Here is an 18435-nt window from a genome sequence, read left to right on the forward strand (position 1 = left end):
AGTCAATAATCACTTTATATATATATTGTTTAATTTTTTAATTTTTTTTTTTTTTCATAGAACACCAAGACTGAAACAACAACATCCGAATTCACTTCATTTGAAGAAGTTGAAATGGAGCATGATACATTTGAATATGGTGAGTTACGAATTTAAAGGAAAACAAATTAGAATTTATTTTGGAGTATATTTACCTTATGTAATATCAATGAAGGGTTTTCTTATGATTCTCTGTACATTTTTCTTTTGTTATATTTTGAAATCCACACAGTCTGGGTTCCCAGTCAAGGTACAGTAAAAAGATCTCTTGTAACTATTTCTTAAGATTATATTTTACCTTGATGTACAGTAACAGATCTTTATTTCTTAACATTATGTTGTTTGCTGTTTGACTCGATTTATGAGTACAGATGGATATTAAAACATCCCAAGAAATTAACACTGAGAAATTTTAATGATGTAACATTAATGTATAGGACAGAGTCAGAGGACAGGGCTGTGGTTTGGAAGACAAAGCTAAAGACAGGGCTGTGGAATAGAAGACATAGTTAAAGACAGGGCTGGGCTATTGTAGACAGAGTTAAAGACAGGACTGGGGTATTGTAGACAAAACTAAAGATAGGGCTGGGATATACACAGAGCAGGGGTATAAAAAACAGATTTAAAGACGGGGCTGGGGTAGAGAAGACAGAGTTAAAGACAAGGCTAGAGTATAGAAGACAGAGTTAATGACAGTGCAGAGGTTTAAAAGGAGATTTATCTCAGTTGTGTCATTTTCTTTCTGGCTGTTAGTAGACAGACCACTGTCTAGATACCTTTAAATTGGCTTCCTAATTGGTCAATTAAATAGCTGCTTGTTTTGACAGTCAAGCCTGGCACCATACCTGTACAGGTACAACCACCTTGCTGAAAAAGAGTACCAATGTATTGTTTAAATATTGAAGTTGTTGGTCAACTCATGTACACTTCATTGGATAAATGATTCCGAAGGTTGAACTTGTTTACGATGTGTAATCCAAAATATTGCATTTGCAATATTTGATAATTGTTTTCAATGTCTAACTTAGTTACTGATTAATGATTCTGTAAAGAATTTTTGGGAATAAAAGATAAAAATTAAACTTTCTGTCTAACTCACTTTATGCCATGGAACTTTTTGTTATAATTAAAGAGTTATTTTTGAAAATTTTATTTTAATATTTTACCAGCATCTTAACAATAGTAAAGTGATCTCATTTTGTTTTATGTATGTGTTTCACAGTTCCTCCGCAGGATGACACACTTCCAGACTTGTATCGTCTACTTGATTCCCTGGAGACAGGGGACGGGGACCTCGATGCCAAAAGACAGCCCCCTTCCCTCTTCACTAGGCCTGAACACATTCCCAGCTATGAGAAGATCACAGGTCAGTTAATTTTTTTAAAGACCTTTAATTGGGTCATTAAGATCCACTATCTATAGCTCTCTCAATCTCCTTGCCAGTACCGATGTACAGTGGAACCCCACTATAATGTGATAATTGGGGTCCAAAATTTGGATCGTGTTAATATCGGGGTTATGTTAATGTGGGGGTTTACAGTATTTTACTTAATTAAGAGAACAACTCATTGGCACATATACGTGTTTTCATGTCTAATGTATACGATGAATAGGGTATCAACACCATTTACTGTCGTGACGTTGTGGCATGCAGTTCATCTATAATGCATGTAATTCCATTGAAAAATTGCACACAGATTTACAATATTCAATAATTTTTTTCCAGATCATTGTGTTTCAGTTCTGCGTCTAATATACAGCATGAACAGAGTATCAGTACCGTTTACTTGCTGTCTGATATCGTACTGTTGGGACTTGCAATTAATCCATAATATATGTATTTAAATCCATTGCAAAAATTACATACATATGTAAATTACTCAATAATTTTGTCACATATCATTATGTGTCTGAATTCATTGGGAAAAATTAACAGCAAAATTAGGTTAAGAAAGACGAAGCACATGTACAGTTCATTATGTTCCAGGGTCTATGAATGGTATCTGTAGAAACTTCATACTGCTAAAATTTTCTCATATGCATTTCCGTGTAAATTTATCCATTGCAAATTTCCAGTAATTAATGCTTGTACGCTTATTTGTTTAAACAAATTCAGCAAGAATAATTATCAGTCAACACATGCTTTCAGCATGCATATAACTTTTACTTCAGATTTTGTGAATATTGAAATAAACATGTGAAAACTACTATACTAATCATTGCGCAAAGTGCAGAGAACAACTTGCGTTTGTGAACTTGCTTTTCCATAATGGTAAAATATTTTTATAAAAAATAGGAAATTAATAACGAGTTCATAAACAAACACCATACCCATGTAAAACCCGAGAACAAAGTGCAGTAGACCTGCAGTGGTCACGAGTCACATTAATAAATTTGTATAAGCTGAATGCATGTACAATTTCATACCCTTTCAATATCTAGCTAATAAAGTGGACATTATTTACTGGTCAACTGATTGCATCTAATAACACCGCCAAGCCCAGCAATCATATTGGTGGTTTTTGTTTTTTGATGTTTATTAAACTGTGAGAATCTTTTATCAACCACCCAATTGTCTGATGCTTGGTTGTGTATGCAGTTAAAGAAGAAAAACATGTCGGCTATTGTTTCAGCAACGATTGTATACAGAATTAATTGAAGACAATCACAAAGATGACTTACTGACTTTACTCATGGACCAATAATAAGTAACATTTCCGATAATGTTTATTTTGGCATAAGACTTCAAGAACCTGCTGATATTGCTAAATTTCAGAAGCTACGCCACAATCGTATTATATTAAAATTCATATGTGAACTTTTTCACAAAATGATAATAAACGTTTTGCACACTATTTCTCGTAATTAAACAAATTTTTTCCCCCCAGTACGAGAAAAATACACATACATGTATTTAAATTTTTAGGAACCACGCCATGATCATATTAAATTCAAATTCATATGCAATCTCTTCCCCATAATGATAATAAATTTTGTATACACTATTTCATGTTTTTTAAACAAAAAATATTTTTTCATGTGCGAATGAATATAGGAATTTATGGGAGCCATGCCACGACTGTGTTATATCCAAATTTGCATTATAGTGGGGTTGCACAGTATATGTGTCCCAAACTGCATCTAATTGTTTAAAAATCATGCAGAGTTACCAAATTTGGTGATATTCTCCAGTAAATTGTATACCCAGTTGATAGAATTTGTTCCTTGCATTACTTGCCAAGGCCTTAATTTCCAATTACCCAAAATGAGATTTAGTGTTATTAAGGGCTCTGTACACTTTATAAAACATACCTCATGGCAGTTTATATCCCTCTAATGTAGCATGTTTTACCTCATGCCATTTTATATCCATCAAATGTAGCATGTCTTACCTCATGCCAATTTATATCTTTCCAATGTAGCATGTCTTATCTGATGCCAGTTTATATTTATCTAATGTTGCATGTCTTACCTCATGCCATTTTATATCCATCAAATGTAGCATGTCTTACCTCATGCCAATTTATATCTTTCCAATGTAGCATGTCTTATCTGATGCCAGTTTATATTCTTCTAATGTAGCATGTCTTATCTCATGCCAGTTTGTATCAGTGTAATGCAGCATGTTCTACCCTATGCAAATTTATATCCCTCTAAAGGAGTATGTCTTACCTCATGGCATTTTATATCTTTCCAGTGTAGCATGTCTTATCTCATGCCAGTTTGTATCAGTGTAATGCAGCATGTTTTACCCTATGCAAATTTATATCCCTCTAAAGGAGTATGTCTTACCTCATGGCAATTTATATCCATCTAATGTAGCATGTTTTACCTCATGCCATTTTATATCTCTCGAATGTAGCATGTTTTAACTCGTGCCAGTTTATATCCATCTAATGTAGTATATCTTACCTCATGGAAATAACTTGATGGTTGCCAGGAAACTTGACAAGCACATTCTTCTTGAGATATAGTTGATCTTACAGGAAAATGGTATTGAATGGGATTCTTTATAATGTCCATACTCCCTTCATTGCAACTCTTGTTATCACCACTTTGTCTGAAGAGATAGACATATCAACATGGGAATTTCATTTAAAGACTTCTTGTTGTATGTGGTTGATTCTCATTAAAAATGGTCCTGACTTGATATGGTATCTGGTTGATACTCATTAAAAATGGTCCTGACTTGATATGGTATCTGGTTGATTCTCATTAAAAACTGTGCTGACCTATAATGTTATCTGGTTGATATTCATTACAAATTGTGCTGACCTGTAATGGTATCTGGTTGATACTCATTAACAATTGTGCTGACTTGTAATGGTATCTGGTTGATACTCATTAAAAATTGTGCTGACTTGTAATGGTATCTGGTTGATACTCATTAAAAATTGTGTTGACTTGTAATGGTATCTGGTTGATACTCATTAAAAATTGTGCTGACATGTAATGGTATCTGGTTGATACTCATTAAAAATTGTGCTGACTTGTAATGGTATCCAGTTGGTCCTATGTGAAGATAGTGGTGATTAAACCTTTAGTTTGTCCATCGTAGTGTATGTATTGAAAATCCTTGTTATTGCATCTTTTCATGAATTAGACTAATTTAGTTTTAGAGGTTTGGGACTTCACCAAGAGACTTCTTAGGGTATGTAGTCAGTTCTGAAAGAAACTTTTGCCAGTCAGGCCTGCAATATGGCTGCCTTGATAGCCATATTGAAAATCTTTTTATTGCTACAGCATGATATAGATATGGGGCTTTCCCTTAAATGTTTCTTATATTTAGTTGGTCCAAAATAGACATGGTGCTGATCATACCATCAACATGATGGCTATGGCAGCCATCTTGAATATTGTTATTGCTATTCTTCCTGAAGGCACGGTCTAAATGAAATGGTTTACTTTTGTTTAAACACTTCACAGTACTAGTAGTTGGTCCCAAATGCCAATGTTACCTTCCACAATTTGAAAAATTGCTATGCAACCACGTTTCCTGAACAGATACCAATTTCTTAATTTTTTAAAATTTTGTTTTGTAATTTTGTAAATATTTCATTTTTTTTTCTTTCCTGCATTATATACTTCTTTCTGTATCTAAAATGCCGCCGATCAGAACTCCAATATAGTTACATTGAAGCCTTTCAGCAAATCTTTTTATGGCTATTTCTCCTGTAAGGTGGGTGGTATCAATGTGGGGTTTTTGCAAAACAATTTAGAAATATGTAATTGGTTTTCAATGCTTATCTGACCAACTAAAATGGAACTATAGTCATCATGCAAAAACTTTTTTATCTCTATTCTTGCATGAATATTTTGTCGTTAACTTTGAGTTTTGAAAAAAATGCTTATTCTAATATTTAATTGCTTCTGAATGAAAATGCAAAATCGAACCACCAACATATTGGCACTTCTATGAAGGAGTTCAGAAAACAGACCTAATTGACTTTGGGGTCAAGTCAGAGATTTTTATACTTTCTCGAACTTTTGAACATAGCTACTTGACAAATTAATTTTGACATGATCTTGCATTTAGTTACAATCCAATTCCAAATTGATAAAAAGCACTCTTAGTTTGATTGATTTTGAGGTTCAAGGTCCTTGTGTTTAGCTGTAATTGATTGTGAGCATGATAACATAAGCAAAAATAGATTTTTGATCAAACTCAGTGTGTGAGTGTTTCTAAAGAATACCTTGCAGTTTTCCTCAAATAATAAATTAATTTAACAAAATGTAGCATGTGGTTATATCATGACATTGTTGAAAAATTAAAGGTCAATGATCTTCATTGATGATGCCATGTTCAAGGTCAAAGTCCATGGCAAAGAAGTTTAAAAGCAGATAAGAAAATCATTTTAATACCAAATTTGGTGTATTAGAGTTTCTTGATAATATCAGAGATGGTTTCAATACTTGTCAGTTTTCAACCAATATGGCATTAGTCTTTTTGTAAGGACTCAAGGTAATTGATTAAAATTATAATAACTCTCTCCAGACAGGTGACTAATAGTAACCAAATGATCCTAAACAATATACACGTACTATACTTTCCAAGTTTTTTTTATTGCCATGTTTGCTGCAGATTGCAATTAAGGTTATGCTCCATAGTTTGAGAAACTTTCACGTTTTGACACTTATGGTTGTCATCAGTGTGTGCAGTGAAAACTATAAAAATGGGACTCATTTCATCTCATATGATTCAAAATAAACTTTTCTTTCAGCATAGCTGTTGATTTTATTTTATTTTTAAGTCCTACTTATTAAATTTAACTTATTTAAATCCAGCTTGTGAGTTAGCAAGAATGTTTTAAAAAATAGCAGAAATTCTTCATTTTTACCCTGTAATTGGAATTGTGTGGCAATCTTACTAAGCTAGATACTGGCAGTTTTAACCCTGTTGTAGTCATACTAGACTAGATACTGGCAGTTTTAACACTGTTGTAGTTGTACTAGATTAGATACTGGCAGTTGTAACCCTGTTGTAGTCATACTAGACTAGCTTCTGGCTGTTATAACCCTGTTGTAGCCATACTAGACAAAATACTAGCAGTATTAACCCTGTTGTAGTCATACTAGACAAGATACTAGCAGTATTAACCCTGTTGTAGTCATACTAGACTAGATACTGGCAGTATTAACCCTGTTGTAGTCATACTAGACTAGATACTGGCAGTTCAAACCCTGTTGTAGTCATACTAGACTAGATACTGGCAGTTTTAACCCTGTTGTAGTCATACTAGGCAAAATACTAGTGGTATTAACCCTGTTGTAGTCATACTAGACTAGATACTGGCAGTATTAACCCTGTTGTAGTCATACTAGACTAGATACTGGCAGTTTTAACCCTGTTGTAGTCATACTAGACTAGATACTGGCAGTTTTAACACATTAACCCCTGGAGGTTTTTGACATTTTTGCCTGAAAATCGAGTTGGAAACACATTTTGAAAGCTATTTCTGAATAGATCCAAAAACACCAAATCCCCCATAATCTTTCAATAACATACTGCCTAGTTGTGTTAGAAACATCGTTTTTCATTGGCTGTTCGACTCGCGCATGAGCAGAAGGGTAACAGTTGGAGTTGGTTTTTTTTTTATTTGCTAAATGGAGCTATTTTTTTGTATCGAGACCACTCTTTATTCCAAATGTCCATCTTATCCTACTTTTTGCAAAGGCTCATCTGTCTGTTTGCAGTTCATACTGGTTTGCCTTAGATCTGAGACCGAAAAGTCTAAAATCCAAACACAAAATCGGATTCCAACCACGGGCAAATTTTGGGTAGAAAAAAGTTGGGTCCAAAATATGAGTTTTTTTAATTTGTATTTTGTAGTGCAACTAGATATTCCAGATTATTTGGTATCATTGTAGAGCTACATCTGTCTACCTTTATATAATACCACCCACTTTAGTGTATCATGCATGACCATGATGCGAGAGAGCTCGGCAGTAGGCTACTACCTCCTGCCTCGTTAAGTCATCGCTAGGGGTTAATGTGTTAACCCTGTTGTAGTAATACTAGACTAGATACTTGCAGTTCAAACCCAGTGGTAATCATATTGCATTAGATACCAGCAGCTTGAACCCTGTAGTAATCATACTAAGCTAGATACTGGCAATTTGAACCCATTGGTAAACATACTGAATTAGGTACCAGCAGTTTGATTTCTGTGGTAGTTATAGTGAATTTCATACCAGTTTGAATCCTGTGGTAGCTACAGTAAATAAGATACCAGCAGTTTCAATCCTATGGTAATCATACTAAATTATATACCAGCAGTTTGAATCCTGTGGTAATCATAGTGAATTAGATACCACCAACATCTGGTGTGTGTTAAATTCTTTAATTAACTAATTCATGTTGCCAACAACATGCATGACCACATATTTCAAATGTTTGGATTGACTTTTGCCATAAGAAGTTAACTCTGTGCAAAGTACAAAACTGGATTGAAATCTTTACTATGCCAACATACTGTCCATTTGTCCCAACTTGCATCCAGTCTTACCAAGATGCAGATTTGCTGTAACAGGATGTGAGAGAAAAAGGCTCAGCTCTGGCTAGCCCCTTTTTTGGTATGATCATAAGTATGCCAACACATGCAGACTGTTTATATGTAGTCAGTATACCTACACTGCAGACTATTTATGTAGTCATTACACCAACAAATGCAGACTATTTTTTTACGTCAGGATGCCAACACATGCAGACTGTTAATATATGGTCAGTATGCCAACACATACAGATTGTTTATATATTGTCCGTATGCCAACACATGCAGACTGTTTATATATGGTCAGTATGCCAACACATGCAGATTGTTTATATATGGTCAGTATGCCAACACATGCAGACTGTTTATATATGGTCAGTATGCCAACACATGCAGACTGTTTATCTAGATTTGTTATTTGTTCTTACTCAAGAATTTACTTTTTATGGACAATAAATATGAAAAAATCCTTCACAGGTGAAGCAGGGAAAGGGTGGGGGCATAGTAATATGGTGAACATCTGTAAATTTTCCTTTCTTATCAGAACTGCGTCAGCGGTTGGAGACGGAGGAGATGAGCCCATACCTTGAAAGTTTTGAGGAAGGAATCAAAGAGGATGTGGTGATGCTTGGGCACATCAAACTGGATGAGGTACAGGAGGAGGAAAAACACCTTCGTGATGAGCACATTAGATACATGGAACAGGAGGCAAAGCTACGAAGAGAGCGTGAGCAGGAAATTCTTGCCCGTGAAGAAGAGGCCAAGAAACATGTAGCCAAATTCACTAAAGACAAAAGAACAGAAGTCGCCAGGCGGGAGGTGTGTATAATGATTGACCTAGTACCATGACAAATACTCTCTTAAAAGTTTTAAAAAATGTTTGCTTAATTAATATAATTGCTAAAATACAGAGATGTTAAGAATATGACTGTTTTGCTCAGCTGTAATTGCATCATGCTTGTAGGAAGATTACTACTGTATGAGTCACACATCATCTTGGTTAACTCTATGATACAATGTGTTTGAAAATTTCTGTGTACAGTTATTACTGTCATAATGGACTGTTAAATAGTGTATGGAATCAACTCTCTATCATCAGTAACACTCCATTTTAAAAATCTATCAATATTTATCTAAATCTATTTATTGCAGTGAAGCAGTACTCTAATTGATTAAGTGAGTTCAGTGTTAAAGTAGGATTAGGCTTGTCTGACAAATGAGGCTTTCTAAAGATTTCTTGTTTTTTTCAATATCCAGGAAATCCTTCTTCAGCGTGAGAAGCTTCTAATGGACCGACTCCATTTAGCCTTCAGGCGGGCTGAAAGTCAGCTAATCAGTGTCCTGGAGAAGAGGAAGGGAGAGGTCAAGGTCAGTATTGATTTTATTCATTGTACAGTGCTCTTTTATTACAAGATTATCCATTGTTACACATTACAAGGCCCTTCATTATAGCATGGTTCCTGTTGCAAGGCCCTTCATTATAACATAATTACTGTTATTGGGCCTTCATTATAATATGGTTCCTGTTACAAGGCCCTTCACTATAGTATGGTTTCTTTTATCAGGTCCTTCATTATAACATGGATCCTGTTATTGGGCCCTTCATTATGACCTAGTTCCTGTTATAGGATCCCTCATTATAACATGGCTCTTATCCTTCACTATGACATGGTTCATGTTATAAAGCCCTTATTTTAAAAAAAATTCTGTTACATAATTTTTTGTTTTAAGATGGTTCCTGTTATAGGGTCCTTCTTTATAACATGGTTCATGTTATAGGGTCCTTCTTTATAATATGGTTCATATTATAAGGCCCTTATTAAAACATGGTTCATGTTATAGGGCCCTTCTTTATAACATGGTTCATGTTATAGGGTCCTTCTTTATAACATGGTTCATATTTTATAAGGCCCTTATTATAACATGGTTCAATTATGAGGCCCTTATTATAACATGGTTCATTTTATAAAGCCTTTTTATAACATGGTTCATATTATAAGGCCCTTATTATAACATGGTTCATATTATAAGGCCCTTATTATAACATGGTTCGTATTATAAGCCCTTTTTATAATATGGTTCATATTATAAGACCCTTATTATAACACAGTTCCTCTTACAGAAGTAAGCATGGTCATGGATCACACTTTATTGACTGGTAGCCAAATTATTTGTATCATTTGCTGCTTCATTAAAAGGCAATTCACTGTAACTCAATAAAATGTGTGCTTCCCATGGATAGTGTTATAATAAGAGTACTGCAGTTATACTGAGGGAGTACTGTAATTATAATGAGGGAGCACTCTAATTATACTGAGGGAGTACTGTACCTATATTGAGGGATTACTGCAATTATACTGAGGGAGTAATGTAATTATACTGAGGGAGTACTGTACTTATAATGGGGGAGTATGGTAATTATACTGAGGGAGTAATGTAATTATACTGAGGGAGAACTGTAATTATAATGAGGGAGTAATGTAATTATACTGAGGGAGTACTGTACTTATAATGGGGGAGTATGGTAATTATATTGATGGAGTACTGTAATTATATCAAGGGATTACTGCAATTATACTGAGGGAGTACTGCAATTATACTGACAGAGTACTGTGATTAGAATGAGAGAGCACTGTGATTGTTTTATTGCCAAGTTCTGTGTTAGTCTTGTCTACTCGATTTCTTGGTTTTGTAGCTTATCAGTAAAAACTTCCCAAATCTTGGGTGAAATAAGTTTTCAGATTTTAGGTTTTCATTTACCTTTTTTCAACACAGCTCAATGCTACATGTTTGTACAAATTATCAGAAATATAATGACATCTATTTATTACAACTTACAGGCACTTTTCTATGTTTGTTGTTAAAATTTGTCATTTTGAAAGAGATTTGAAGATGGCTAAAACATCAGCAATTTTAAGCGCTAATATTTGTACATACTATATGTAGATTGAAATAAGCCACTGTAAAAAGATTACAATTAGTATCCTATATCAGGATGTAATATCCACATTTAGTATCCTATATCAAACTGTAATATCCACAGTTGGTATCCTATATCAAGATGTAGCATCCACATTTAGTATCCCATATAAAACTCTAATATCCACATTTAGTATCTTATATAAAACTGTAATTTAGTACCTTTGAGACTGATGATGTTTGCTTATCTGAAGACTCATATTATGTCAAAACCAACTGAGCTGATAAAATTGTATTGTGGAAGAAGCAGAATGAGGTTTGGCTGTTAAACTGCATGCAGGGTTCATACGGTCTTTGATGGTCTTTGATAGTTTGGGACAAATGAGGTAGCATTTTCAAGCCCTTGAAAGTTTGGGAAAATTGAGCAAATTACACAGAGGTCTTTAAAAGTCTTTGAAAATTGAAATAAAGCCAAACATTTTAATTTCTTTCCATAATGACAAATAAAATTTGTTATGGTTGTTTGATTCGGATGTAATCACTAATCACATTTTCCTGGTTTCTTTATTTTGATGACCTGTTCAGTTTAATTTCATCATTAAACAGTATCGTAGTATTTTGCATTTGTCAGATAACATAACCTGTATACTAAATGTTAGCGAAAATAGGTCTTGGAAATCTGTGTTTGTAGTCTTTGAAAATTTGGGAAAAGTCTTTGAATTTATCATTCAGAATTCTGTATAAACTCTGGCATGGAAATATAACATTTTGTGAAAAGATTTGATGTCTGCTCAGTGCATTGAATGTTAGAGTTTAGTTGCGTGAGTGTTACATGTTTCACAACTTTTGAATTAGTAATTCTTCCCAATAAATTTGATAGCATAGTGTGGTTTTCACACCTGGGGTTCTGTGGATACACAAGTCAGTCAGCATTAAAAAAACAGTGAGGAAGGCTTATAGGAATCAGATAAAAATGTCAACTCAGATATCCCAGGTGTAAAATCACAAAGAATATTCTTGAGTTTGACTCCTGGTCCAGCTTTCCATATTTACCTTCATCATTATTGCTTGTGAAAATTGGCATACAAACAGTGATTAATTTTCTAATTAAAACTGTAAATTTTGCGGTTAAATTTTGGGAGCCTTGTAATCTTATACATATAATGTCATTCAGTTATTCCTTTTTTATGTCCAGATCTGATACTTAAAGGCTGAGATTTCTGTTTCAAAGAAGTATGGTTTCACATCTCTGCAAATAATTAAAAAAATCTTGGGTAAACTTTGGTGACCAATGCACAGTTATGTTTTATCTCCAACTTACAAATACATGGGACAAAATACATCTTGACTTCCAACAGCTGTGTCTATCCAATTTCAGACATTCTATGGTGACCTAATGATGGCAGATGGACAGTATGGAGGCAGCAAGGGAAGACGCTGGAAGGTGGACTGGGATAAGACACCTCAACCCATCCAGGTCAAGCTGAAGTGTCTCAGGGGTGTCAAAGACAAGCTCCCGGGTATGGCTGCACATTTTTGATAATATGTATTGTAACTAGTGTTTCAGTATCATAATTATGGAATCACAGTGCTTGGTATGGACAGGTGTATCATAATATACCTGTGAGTCTGATCTCATTTATTTGAAACAAAATAGAGTCTGATCTCATTTATTTTATATCAAATAAAGTCTGATCTCATTTATTAACTCATTAGTGTTGCCACTGAAATGTCTGATAAAGGCAGTTATCTATTAAACACATACAGTTTATAATGGACTGGGTCAGAAATTGTTCATATTTGTAGTATCATGTGTTTATTGGATAAATAGATGTTGATAAATGAGATCAGATTCAATATTCACAGGTCCTGTATGAGATAAGACCCCATTCTCTCAGGTCCTCAGTGAGACAAAACTCCATGTTCTCATGTCCTCATTGAGACCAAAACCAATATTCTCAGGTGCTCAATGAAACTAAACCCCACATTCTCTGGTCCTCACTGAGATCAAACCTCAAATTCTTAAGTACTAATGAGGCCAGGCCCCACGTTCACAAGAGTTGAATTAACCTTTTTGAGCAAGAAACTCCAGTTTAAGCTCCAAGTCCCAAAACACCGAGAATCAATAACTTTAATTAGAAGAAAGTTAGAGTGATAGAACTATGTCAGTATATAGTTGTAATTGGAATACAGCTAGAGTCACAGAACTTTGAGAATTATCTTGATTTGTGTCACTGCTGAATTTTGATGATACAAGTGCATGGTAAGTGTCATTACTAATTTGAAATTTTGAGCTTGTGTTTTCTCCTTGTTTGAGGTTTGAGGACCTGGTCTAATTTAGGACCTGAGTGTACAATAAAATGCAGGGCCAGCATGTACAATCAAATCAGAAAATATTTGTACAGGTGATCCATGCTGTACAATAGTCTCTGAAGGCCTGCCTTACAGTAATTCCAAGATGAAATTTTAAAAGGCATGACCTCTGGTGTGGTATTTGTTTGGGGGAAGGAACTCAAAATGGCAAATACTACCTTGGTGCAGGATATAGTAACTTTTGAACAAAATGTGTCCTCTCTTTAGTAGAGACCTTACAAGAGAGGAATATTATTTTTGTATTTGTTACGTTTTTCAGGTGGGCGTTATGTAATGATGGTATCGTTATATGATAGACTGGGTGGCCATGTATTAAGGTGGTCCAAGATGAAGGGTCAGCTGTGGGGAGGAGCAACTCTACCAGTTGGTCATGATGGACTCTTCTACAATGTCGAGATGAAGGTATTATTGTAAAGAGATATCACTTGTTGTATTTCATTATGTTTGCCTTATTTAAATAATATAATCCAGGTGGGTAATCAGGCCATCCTCTGTAGTCTTTTGTTTTGGTAAATTTCACAATGTGGATAGATATGCAGAATTGCATTTGGTAAGTTCAGCCATAGGCAGTTATTTGGGAGAAATATTAATAACTTTTCACAATGGAATGGTTCAGACTGTGACCAGTGCTCTCAAGGGTCTATACAAATATCATGGAAAGCATATTGAGGCCAAGGGATATCACACATCTATCAGAGACATGCCATTTTATAAGTCAGTCAAAACAATAAATTCAAGAAAAAATGCAACTGAAGGTTTTGGAAGAGAAAAAGAGCATCAGAGTCAATAAGCCAAGACGATGAAAAATTATTATTTCTGCAGGTTAAATGGACTGTCACGCAACAGTTGCTTTGGAAATTTCCCCATTTAACTATTGGTATACAATGTTAGGCTAGCGATAGAAGGCATACCCTATATGATACTTGTAATAGGTGGGTCCCTCCAACATCAAGCATGAAAATGACATATCTTCTTTAGCTGATAATATGAATGGTTATAGATATACTTACATTTATGCATCTTGAATTTCCTCGTAATATATTTTCTTAGTTCTTCAAATCCAAATGACATGACCTATGTAATTGGAAAACTTGATACACACTGAAATTGTACTATAATTTTGACTACATTTCCAACTGAAATCACACTGCCCTTACTGCACTGAATTGATTATAAGCAGAAAAGCAAAATTGAGTTGGATAAACAGAAAGCAAATATGTCCATTCCAAACAACCGGAAATGTTTTCCCACTGAGCATTTATTCAAAATGTGACTCCAAATTTCAGTTTTAAGTAGCCCAAAATGCGAAATTTTTTAAGTTAATATAAGCACACCTCTAAGTTCAAAGGTTGCTGGGCGGTGCTATGTGTGCATTAATATTGTTACTGCATACTTATGAATCTACAGCTGTGTATTTATTTTGAAAAAATAGCTAAAATTCAGTTATGTTGTTTCTGGTAGTGTACTCTTTTCTGTTAAGTCTTTGGTAGGAAAACAAATGAGTAGATAATAAAAACGTTACTGCAGTTATTATTGCATGGGAAAATATGAACTCGCTTGTTCGAAATAATATTGTACTCCTAAGGTCATACTTTATTATTCAGAAATAAAAACATGTTCCTATTTTCCCATACAAATGCAGTAACCTATATTTATTTTATGCTAAGTAGTGAATTACTTGATTTTCTAATTAAAACACTTTTGATATTTCACTGTAGTGAAATAATAACAATATTTTTTCACTTCAGGAACTACTTTTTGGGGTCAGAACATATTTACCTCCCTTTGATTTTCTGTCAGTGAACTACTTTTTCCTTATGTAGTGGTTGTTTTCTTATTAATAATCCCTGTCTGTTATCCTTGAAACTTGTAGTTTGTTATTCTGGAAATATCAGTTAATTTTTATCAATCTGATGTGGAACTAATTTTGTGCGCAGGTACACATTGCACAGCAAAACATGTATGGTCAGCAGCTGACATTACCATAAGAAATCTGCTAATTCACTATGTCACAAACTTTAGGTAGCTAACATATGTGAGCATGAAATAAAAAGAATATTTGCTTGAAACGAGTGAATAACGGACACATTTCATCTCATGGGTGAAAAACTCAAATATTTTCATCCACTATATACTGTATGTGTGAGCAGTGTTCATCAAACACATACATCTCAATATTATTCATTAAGGACAAGTGAACACCAGTTATAGGTAAACTAACAAAATATATAGAACAGAAATAGTATTGCTTACTATCCATGGGTCACATGCATTGTTTTGTACACAAAATTGATAGCTTTATTTCCAAGTATGGAGACAATCTAACTCATGATATGGGATGGTAGAAAGGACAAAAGATTAATCATTTACCATTGTGTTTCAAGAAGTTAAAAAAGAAATTTTGTCATATTTTGTTGCTCAGAGGTTTCTCTGGCAAATTATTATTATTTTTTTGAAGTAGCCAGATTTGCAACTTGCATGGCATTTAAGATGGAGCATGATAAAAAATGTAAGGGGGCAAAAGCACACTAATTAAATTTCCATTTGAGTCAGTTTTTCAAGCATTAGTGGCTACTGAGTCATTCAGCTTCATTCGTGGCTGTGTCTTGGTGATCACAAAACTATTCTTAATTTTTAAAAAAATTGTTTTTGTTTGGGCCAGTAATATTAGTTTCTCAAGATTTTGAAGTGGTATTGCCTTACAATCTGTGTTTTTGGCTTCTCTATTAAAGATTCATCAACAAGATGGTTTCTGTAATGATACTGCTTCTTTTCTAATGATGTAAATTAGTTTCTGATGGCCTAGTGGTTAGACAGACCGACCGACCTTTATGATTTTGCTGTAATTCTTACGAAAATGATCCATAAAATTCAGACTCAACGCATAGAAGGAAAAACTATGGAAATATGAATGATGAGGTAAAATATAATATACATAATTGGGTAATCTGCATTTAATTTGGACCTGGGTTTCACATTAGCTTTAGTGGAATTAGTTAGAGAACCAGACTAGCTTATAGTTGTACCTCATATGTTTTTTCCAGGCATGATCAAACTGTTGATTATTGAAAGAAATGAATAATCTTCTTAAAAACATTTTAATAATCAGTACAGAAGAATAAAAAGGAATAGTAAGATTGTTTTGAATAGAAGCAGGAAAGGGCACAATTACGTTTACTGGACATGACATGTTGATTTGAGTATGTCACATGGCAGGAGATACGATTGCAGCCGTGTCAGCTGTGGAAAAAATTCCAAGAATTAAGTCAGCTTGCAAGATAGCAACAATCCGTTGAGCTACATAGGGTTAGAGACTGAAGTTTGTGTAACTGTACTAGAGGTAATTAAAGTGTACAAAGTCATGTACTTTACAAACCTTTCAGATGAACATAATGCTTACCATCAATGCCGAACTTTTTAAATACACATTTTCCGACTTGATAATAGCAATATATGATATTTTGTTACACCTTACTGAAAACTGGTCAGACTTATGGAAAAAATCAGATGCCTTACTGAGGCAATCTTGTTAGGTTGGTAGGTCTGTAAGTTAGCGCGTCCACCTGGGATGCGGGAGATTGCGGGTTCGAACCCCGGCTGAGTAATACCAAAGACTTACAAAAAGGATAATGCTTGACACTCAGCATTAAGAGGTTAGTGTTAGGACTGGTCAGCCTGGTGTCAGGATAATGTGATTGGGTAGGACATGATGCTACATGTCTGCTGCATGATGTCCAAATGCTAGACATCACTATAAACTGTCGCACTGCAGACATCATCGAAATATGACTAAAAGAGTATGTAAAAATGCAAAACACACACACTAATTTTGTTTCTCTATTGACTGTAAACAAGCTACATGCACTTGTAAGGGGAGGTAATTCTAAGTTTTGACAATTTATTTTTTTAAATGGGAGAGTATATCTGAAAGTCAGCACTTTTTACAGTTTACTGGATAAAACTTGAAGCAGACTGTAGTTTTTCTCATATTTGAAGTTCAGTTGGTGAAATATTGACATGCTATTAGAAAGTGTAAATGGTACATTCAACTGTCAGGTGTAAAATACCAAAGAATGGTAATACAGGTCTCACTTTTCTGTTAGTGATGACATTTTACTTTTTTTTTTCTCAGCAATTTCTAGATAAATTCAACTTAAAGTTTTTCCTGATATTGTTTCCTGATAAACTGTGATTTGGTTTCTAAAGAGATCTGCATGGTCATTGTGTTGTTCACAGTTGTCACATTATGAAGAATCTGTATGCCTTAGTTCTAAATACTTTCTTATGGTCATAAAGTTAAAACTAAGACCTTTTGTCTACCTTATTCCATAGGATATAAAATTTTGTTTACCTCATTCCATAAGAATTATCCATAAAGATTTTGTTTCAATTTTATTTTGATGTCAAGAGCGGTTTCGGTTTATTTCTGAAATATCCAGGTAGATGTGTTACCATGCATGAAATTATCTTAATTCAATTTCATTTTCTTTGTAGCTGGACCAAAGCATGTTCACTGTGGTCCCTCCAAAGGCATCAATCCGTCCTGGGATGGTTCTGATATTTGAACTCTTTCTCCTGAGGGGTGCTGTTGTCCACACGGACAGAGTGGTAGGCTGGGGTTGCTTTCCAATATGTGATGCTCAGTTTGAAATCATCGAGGGAAGGTAAGCAGTTTAATTGCATACTTTCTGTTTAGAGCTATATTTGAATGCTGTACACTATTCCATATAGCGGCAACCTTTGCATAAAGGTTAGGTACAAATGTCTTATTAATGAAACAATATTTGCTCATGATTATCCGTATATAATGACATCGTGGGTAACTTGACAGTTAGCTTTGAGATCATTGTTAAGTTCGTAATCCACAGTATATAAGTATATAATCTTCTTAAAAACGTTTTAATAATCATGCAGCTATAAAGCCTTTGAGATAAATTAGATATGTTCATTTGAACTGAATTGTATTAAAAGTGTTCAGGAACACAGAGTTGTTTAGGCTTGTAACATTTTAGCTTTCCTGTATATAGTAGAGGTGAGGTATCGGACTACATCCAGCATCAGTGTCTGTATATGTAAAGCTTGTTTGTGTTTACAGCTTCATTGCATATCAATA

At 34.3% G+C, this 18435-nt stretch overlaps 1 protein-coding gene across 3 annotated transcripts in view; it reads left to right on the forward strand.

Annotated features, from left to right (window-relative positions):
• The window catches only part of LOC149784695 (uncharacterized), a 98853-nt gene that overhangs the window by 21355 nt on the left and 59063 nt on the right, over nucleotides 1–18435 (forward strand). For all 3 annotated transcript variants that reach the window (XM_089932735.1, XM_089932733.1, XM_089932734.1), the window contains exons 3-9: nucleotides 61–139; nucleotides 1262–1405; nucleotides 8575–8849; nucleotides 9288–9398; nucleotides 12328–12469; nucleotides 13582–13724; nucleotides 17817–17986. In XM_089932735.1, the coding sequence (XP_089788861.1) occupies nucleotides 61–139; nucleotides 1262–1405; nucleotides 8575–8849; nucleotides 9288–9398; nucleotides 12328–12469; nucleotides 13582–13724; nucleotides 17817–17986 (1064 nt within the window). The remainder of the gene's footprint in view (nucleotides 1–60; nucleotides 140–1261; nucleotides 1406–8574; nucleotides 8850–9287; nucleotides 9399–12327; nucleotides 12470–13581; nucleotides 13725–17816; nucleotides 17987–18435) is intronic.

This window comes from Sinohyriopsis cumingii, chromosome 14 (assembly GCF_028554795.1).
Source record: "Sinohyriopsis cumingii isolate HCF-2022 chromosome 14, ASM2855479v2, whole genome shotgun sequence".
NCBI classification, from domain to species: Eukaryota; Metazoa; Mollusca; class Bivalvia; order Unionida; family Unionidae; genus Sinohyriopsis; species Sinohyriopsis cumingii.